The sequence below is a fragment of the Arachis stenosperma genome, chromosome 9, assembly GCF_014773155.1.
Source record: "Arachis stenosperma cultivar V10309 chromosome 9, arast.V10309.gnm1.PFL2, whole genome shotgun sequence".
Classification (NCBI taxonomy): Eukaryota; Viridiplantae; Streptophyta; class Magnoliopsida; order Fabales; family Fabaceae; genus Arachis; species Arachis stenosperma.
The window spans coordinates 14,846,737-14,855,035 of NC_080385.1; the positions used below are offsets into that span (position 1 = coordinate 14,846,737).

An 8,299-nucleotide genomic window follows, 5' to 3' on the forward strand; every position below is an offset into this window, starting at 1 on the left:
GTTTAATATTTTTATTGTCTACTTATATTTTTTCATAAACTTATTTACCACATATTCAATCGGACCAGTTGGCAGTTGGTGCATCTCTGGAGGTCAATGCAAGCGGTTTGCGTCAAATCAATTGGTTTTTAATGGGTTTGACTATGTTGATTGGTTCAGTCTGACCTAATTCTGGTTTTAATAGATTTGACTGCTGTTGATTGATTTGGTCTAATCTGATTACGATAACTACGACCACTGTGGTTCTCAACTTCTCATGGTTAACCAAGAAGACCTTTTTTTTTTTTTTGGATGCTTAGTATAACCCGATTTAGATGTGAACCAGTCAGTCTAGATCCAGTTTTGATGAGTTGTAAAATGATGTAAAATATGATGACTTGGTATTACCGTATTAGTATTGCCTTCATGAATGGGTGAAGCATTATTTCCAAACATATTTGACAGATTTATCACTAATCTGAGCAACTCCTAATAGTCTGTATTTGCTTAGCGGATTAGTGAGCTACCACTAGACCAACTAAAATTGATTAGGCGCCAATTTGTTTAACTGATGTTTTTTTCTATTGTTAAAATAAGCTTAACAGCCGTTTTACTGCGGTTGATATGTTCAAGACGTATATTCAGTTATAATATATTTAAGGCTTTAAGCTGATCACACTATATATATTTATCGATATCCAAACGTACACGAGAATGGTGGAAGGAAAAGTTAAAGATTCTTGAAGGCTTGAAGCCATATATACAAAAAGGCAGGGAAAGTGGGCGAGGGAATAGGAACTTGATTGCATGTATACCTAACATATAAACTATAAAGCGTTATTCTTCTTTAGTATGTGCATAGACATATTTATCAATCCAACCATCCTATATGTATAAATACATATGTTGTTTAATTTATTTTTAATATATATTTTATATTCTAATATTTATTTTATATTAGTAATTAATTTTGATATACATGTAATACGGTTGATTTTTAATATATATTATATATATAATTGATTTCAAAATTATTTTTTTGTGTATATAATATTTTGTTATCAAACTATTTATAAAAGTTAATACAAAAAGTTGAATAATCGCATGTTACTAAAACCAACGAACTATAACTAAAATGACATCATCTTTTTATTTCAGAGATTTCGAGTTCGAACCTCATTTCTAACTTTATTAAAAAAAACGCGTGCGACTGAAAAAGTCCAATATATATATATAAAGAGTTTCACCAAGAATGTCATTAGTTACGCGATAAAGGAATTTTGATTTTGTCTCATATGAGAAAGTCTGATCCAGCGTTTAAGTAATATTCCAATTTATTTCCCACTCATATGAGAAAGTATAATCGTCCAGCATTAATTTAAATAATCTTATATGTAAATAATAACTTTTATATATATATATATATATATATATATATATATATATATATTATTGTCAGTGGAATTTTGAATCAAGAATCTTTAGCATGGGTAATAATTAAATTATTTACACTAGTTACAAATTGGGATTTTAAAAATTTCGAATTTCATGAATCTAACAACTAAACTAATATCAATATATATAATCTAATACTCAACATTTAATTATATTTTTTATATTATACGTCGCAATAAATAATGTGATAAAGTATCAGATTACTTCTAAGTTTTTTTAATTTATATGTTAAAATGTCTCAATTTAAAAATTAAATGGATAAAATTCAAAATTTATATAAAAAAAATGTCAAGGAACAATAATTTTAGTGTAAAGAAAAGAAAAAAATTTGACAAAAAAAAAACGTTACTAAATATTATTCCATATACAAGACGAGATTCAAATTTTCGACATTATATTATTTATTTAGATGCACTAACAAAATTGCATATTTGCAATTTAGTATATATTAGATAATTAGGTTTTCTATTTAAGGACCTACGAGGCTACATAAACTTAATTAAGCATCTCTCTCAAGTAGTCACAAGTGCTTTGTATTGTTGCATTTATTCCCTTCTTTTCTTCTAGTTTTTTTTCTCAAGAAATGACTCTAACTGGTAAAGAGAGTGTTGAACTTGGGATCCAGACACCTGCTGATAAGTTCTTCAGCTCTTTGGTGAAGCAACTTCTCGATTTTGAAAGCGTTTCTGATCATGTTCATGAGGCCAAGCTTCACAAAGGTGATGGCCATAGCATTGGTTCCGTGAAGCAATGGACTTACACCATGGGTATATATGCTAATTATACTAATTATAATTAAATAGTATAATGTTTTGTCTTCACACTCATCACTTTTAAGTGGCTCATTTTATCGTTTAAATTTTTGTTTCTGGATTAGGTTCTTTTCAAAATGATCGTGAGAGAGTTTAGTTTGTGCCACCTTTCATTTGTTATTAGCTTATTAGTGATAATTTATTAATTTTTATTCATCTAGATCTAAGATAAATTTAATGAAGAATGAAAATTATTAGATATAAACTAATCATATATCTCAATTTAATAACCAAAACTTTTAGGATAAATAATTTGTGATATGATATTAAGGCTTTTATAATAAATTTGTAGTTTGATCCTCACGTTCATTTTCTCAATAAAATATAATTTCAATACCAGATTTATGAGTATTTACGCTTTATTTTTAATAAAAAAAACTCTTGTATAAAATATCTTTTTTCTCCCATGTTTAAATAATATAACTTAATTTACTGTGCAAAGTAAGTAAAATAGAATAAATTACCAATGTTTTGCATGTAATTGTTATTAGTTACTACGTAACTTTTCATTTATAGCTTATATGTGAAATTTCCTTAAGAAATAAAGGTTACTAAATCAAGAAGTTTATTTTCATACAGACCACTTTAATAAAGATACTAAAAATATTTTTTTTTTTTAAAGACGTTTACATATCGTAATATTATACATTTTTATTAAGTCGGTTAATAATTTATTTTTTAATAAATCAGAATAAAATCGGTTTATTATAACAATAATAATAAACATAATTGTCTGCATTATAATTATTAGACCCGATTTGATCCGATCGATTTACACAATCTAAACAGAAATTATGTTTAAATTTTTTGATAAAAAGATAAATATATCCTTGATTTTTGTTTTAAAAAAAAACCATAATCCAATGGGTTATGTAAATTAGTCAGTTCGACCAAATCTGATAACAATTGGATTTATTATTATTATTATAAAAAAAATCAATTTTATTCTAGTTTGGTAAGAAATTCAAAAAATAACCGGTCCAATAATAATGCGATACATAAATATCTTTACAAAAATACGGTTTACGCATCTTTATAGGAGTATCCTCCTTTCATATATTGTTGGTGTATTGAGTTATTTAATTATATTCAATTTTTTTATATGATCATCCACATCAAAGGTATAAAAAGTAATTATTTTTATATAGTATTAGGTGAATGTTATGGTGCCTAAGTTATGATGCCTAACTTACTAAAAAAGGTAAAGAAATAATATTTAATAAATTTTAACTATTTTATTTTTACTTTATACATTTTATTTTTTACCTATAAAAGCAAGTTAAGCAATTTAGACACAACAATAAAAGACACCATAGAATCCACCAAAGTATTATTGTGCTGTCTCTCAAATTAAATGACAAAGAGTCCTAATGGTTTTTTCATACTATTTGTACCCTACTTGTTAATTGTTATTGATGTGGATATCACTAATTGCTTATGATCAAAGCACAGATGGAAAGGTAGCAACATGCCAAGAAAACTTTGAAGCCATTGATGAACAAAACAAAACTCTCACATTCAATCTCTTTGGTGGAGATGTTAGTCCACACTACAAGACCTTAAAAGCCCATTTAAAAGTGATGGATAAGGGTAACAGAAGAGGTGCCATTGCTAAATGGACTTATGAATATGAGAAGCTTAGGGAAGATATTGCACCACCATGTGCCTACTTGGATTTGACAACAAAGTTTACTAAAGATCTTGATGCTTATCTTATCAAGGCATAATACCAAATTAAAGAAACATTAATGTGAGAGTATTATATTATATAAATAAATCAGTTTGTGATGTGAAAAAAAAAATATCAAAGAAAAAATGTGTTTAATTTTTCCTCCCTATATTGTGATCTTTCCCATCAAATAATTTGTTCAAATATGTGAGAAGCTTGTAATAGACGTATAAATAAGTGATTGTTGTATGGCTATAATAACTTAATAGAGTATCAACCACCACTTAAAAAGAAGAAAAACACTCCTATGGTAATAATAGACAACTATAAGTAACCACCAGCCCGATCAACCAATGTCTTTGATATCATTTGTTGGGTTATACGGTTGGAAACTCTCCATTACAAAGAGACTTGTAAAAAAAATTAAGCGAAAGAATACAAGATAAGAAAATGTTATATCCAAGTCAAAATCTTAAGACATCAAGTTCATGTGTTTCACATCTTATAAACTCTTTACTTATTTTTTTTATGTGGGACTAACTCTTTTACTACAAAAAAAAAAAAAACGTTGAGAACCGTTGAATTTACCCGCGAATTTAGCGTCAACAATTAGTGGCAGATTTAGCAACAAGTTTTGCATCGGATACAAGATAACTTAGATTTCCCAAAAATATTTACACTCTTTACTTATTTTTTTTATGTGGGACTAATTCTTCTACTACAAAAAAAAAAGTTGAGAACCGTTGGATTTACCCGCGAATTTAGCATATTAGCGACAGATTTAGCGACAAGTTTTACGTCGGATATAAGGTAACTTAGATTTTCCAAAAATATTTACCGTAAGATTTTACATTCCGACACTAAATCTAACGGTGATTAATGGTGCGAATAAAGAGTTAAAATTTATTTAATCAACAACTAAGAGCCCATAACAAGTTCAAAATATACATTTTTCCCTTTTTTTATCCGGTGGAGTTATCATGAATAATATAGTAGTTCTGTTTTTGCGAAATTATCTGTGTGTTCTTAATATCAATGTCTTGGTGAAATTAGATCAATTCCATACATGAAATACGTGAAGTTTACCCAACTGATTTTTAGTTGTTGTAATGTTATGGACGACTAGGGGTGGCAACGGGTGGGTAGGGGCGGGTTTTTGCTCTACCCGATCCCGCCCCGCTGTACAACAACTCGCATAGAATCCGTCCCACTTCTACCGGCGGGTAGTAAAACGTTGAATCCTAACCCGCCCCTGCGGGTATCTGCCCTGTCCCTATCCGCTCCTATAATTATTAAAATCTAATAAATAAAATTAATTTTCAAAATTTATATAACTATCATCATATACATAACATAAATTAAAGTAAAAATTTAAATATGATACAATATTATTAATCATTTACTAATTATTTTACATATATTATACATATTATATATTAAAATTATATATATTATATATATAGCGGGACGGGTAGGGGCGGATATCACCTAAATCCGATCCCGTCCTGCCTCTCCCAAGAATCTGCTCCACTAAAAACCTGTCCCGGTGTGGAACGGGTAATTACCCACCCCAAACGAATAGGAGCAGAATAAGTACTCACAAATTCGAGTGTTATTGCCATTTCTATAAACGATTAGGGGGCAGAGGGCAAGAATTCTAGAGGTGCAGTGGGTATTCCGAAATTTGAGAGAATTTTCAAATTTAGTGAATGGACAAAGTGGAATAATGCACAAAGTGAAAATATTATATATTGTATTTGTATGTGGTCCTTATTGCGTAGAGGAAAAATATGCTTTTTGGGTGTGTAGAGTTGTCTCATCTGTAAGATTCTATTCAAGTTCCATTACTTATAATGGAAGCTTCTGCAGTAATGTTGTGAGCATTGAATATGGAAACGAAGCCAATGGACTGGACTAAATTTTCCCAGCATTAGATTGTGCGTAAGCTTTTGGTGTATGCCGTTTGTTAAGTTTAGTTTTTGGAGAGTCAAGTCTAAACTATAAAAATATGTTCCATTGGTAATGATTCAAGCACCAAGTCAAATTTGAGTTTGACATAGCTTGATTCAACCCCTTTATTTTTAACCTTAATTTATTTATAATATATTAAAATAAAGTTGAATGTAATTTTTTATTATATTTTTATTTTTTTTATTTTTTAATATTATATTACGTCAATATAAATAATTAATCGTCACGATTTATTTATTTATTATTTAATTTTTATTTTTTAAATTTTTTTGTTTTAATTAAATTATTTTTAAATTTTTATTTTTATTTTTCATGTGCTTTATTATTATAGTTTTTAATTTTTTTATTTTCTTTCTCACTCTTCTCATAACATTTATTTTTTTTAGATTATTCTATAATTTTTATATTCTCTTATTCTTTATTTTTATATAAAATATTATATATTTTCAATGTTAATATTATTTCTTTTTATTGAGTATAAATATAATTCATTTTCTTTTATACTCGTTCTTTCTTATTATTGTTATATAGAATTACAATTTAGAGTTTTTTTAATTTTCTTTCTCACTCTTATGTCATTTATTTTTCTTGAGGTTATTCTATGTTTTTTATATTCTCTTACTCTTTACTTTATATAGAATATTATATGATTTCAATGTTAATATTATTTCACTTTAGTAGGTATAAATTGAGTAAAAACATAATTCATCTTTTTTTTTTTATGTTTACTCTTCTTTATATTTTCTATATAAATCAATATTCATTTCATGCTTTTTCTTTATCTCCTTTTTTCAAGTAATAGCATGTTTCTTATTCTTTTTCCTCCATTTTTACTAATATTTTGTACAAATATTTGAAGAATTTAGTTGATGACCACAATTCTTTTTTTTTTTTTATAGTTTGTTAAACATATGTATTAGGTAATAAATTTCTAAAATACTAAACCTTTACAATTTTTTAGCTTTTTTATTTTTGGTCCAATTATATTCATTAGTTATATCATTCATATATAACTTGTTTTCTTTCAACAATTTATATTTTTTTAATATCATTTAGTTATAAACTTATAATATATTGAAAATATATGGTACTATCGCGAGTCATGAAAAATAAGATTAAAAAATTGAATATTAATTTCAATTATATATCATGTCTTTTATCATTTTTTAAATTTTTCTATTTTTAGTCTAATTGAATCCATTAATTATATCATCTATATATCATTTATTTTTCTTTTCAACTATTTATATTTTTTAATATTATTTAGTTATAATCTTATTAAAAATATATAGTATTATCATGAATTATAAAAAATAAAATTAGAAAATATGTTAATTTAGATTATTGAAACATTATATTATCATTTAGTTATAAACTTATAATATGTTTAAAATTGTATTTAACTTAAATATAATCTAAGAAAATAAAAAATAAAAATGACTACATAAAAGAACAAAAATAAAGACAATAATATAAATTCAAATAAATAAATTTAAATTGAATATTTTTATAATTTAATTTAAAGTTCAATTTATGTATAAATTTGTAATTATATAATATTAAATTTTAAATTAATTTATACATTTTATATATTATATATCTCTTTTATTTCCACACAATGCGCGAATTTAAATCTAGTTGTAATAATTTGAAATTCATGATTTCAATTCTGGTGGTTTTATTGTAGGTATGTTTGTTATAACAACTCTTTAACGGCTATATATCTTCTCTTTTTTATTTTTTTATAATGGGTCATGCTACGTGTACATCAAAATTAACTACCAAAATTAATTATCTATATAAAATACATATTAGAATATAAATATACATTGAAAATAAATTAAATCACGTATATATTTATATACAAATATATTAATTAGTGACTGGTTTTAATCTACAAATAACATTTTCCTTCCATAATAGGCATTACCATTTGCACTCTCGTTGGTATATCACCTTAATCCTTCTACCATTACATATGGAGAAACTCAAGTCTCTACCACTGTGGATACCATAACTTGTTTGTACAATCATTGAAATCATCTCTGCATACAACAAAGTGCCAAGTTCTCACTTGTACTTGTGCATATCCTTCGGCTATTTGAACAGTGTGTAACGATTCGATTTTAGGAAATTATATGGTACAGATCTAAATCTGTACAGATTTAAAGATATGATTACGTGGCAAAATCTAAACCACACATCCTAAAGTTACACTTTTCACTTAAAACCGTAACTCTTCACAAAGAAAAGCGTCACCTAATGGAAAAAAGTAAATTAAAAGATTTGAGAGAAGAAATAATTAAGTTATCAAAATTAATAGATCAAAAATTAATGATTTTAACTAATCTTAACTGTAACGACACCGAATTCTTAAAATTAATACAAAATGACTTTTCTCAAAATCTTTATT

At 26.2% G+C, this 8,299-nt stretch overlaps 1 protein-coding gene across 1 annotated transcript; it reads left to right on the forward strand.

Annotated features, from left to right (window-relative positions):
- The first annotated feature begins 1,924 nt into the window (after positions 1 to 1,924).
- On the forward strand, positions 1,925 to 4,182 carry LOC130950895 (MLP-like protein 43). Its single transcript, XM_057879494.1, has 2 exons — positions 1,925 to 2,201; positions 3,699 to 4,182. The coding sequence occupies exons 1-2, from the start codon at positions 2,018 to 2,020 to the stop codon at positions 3,971 to 3,973; spliced, it is 459 nt and encodes a 152-aa protein (XP_057735477.1). The 5' UTR covers positions 1,925 to 2,017; the 3' UTR covers positions 3,974 to 4,182.
- Positions 4,183 to 8,299: the final 4,117 nt, after the last annotated feature.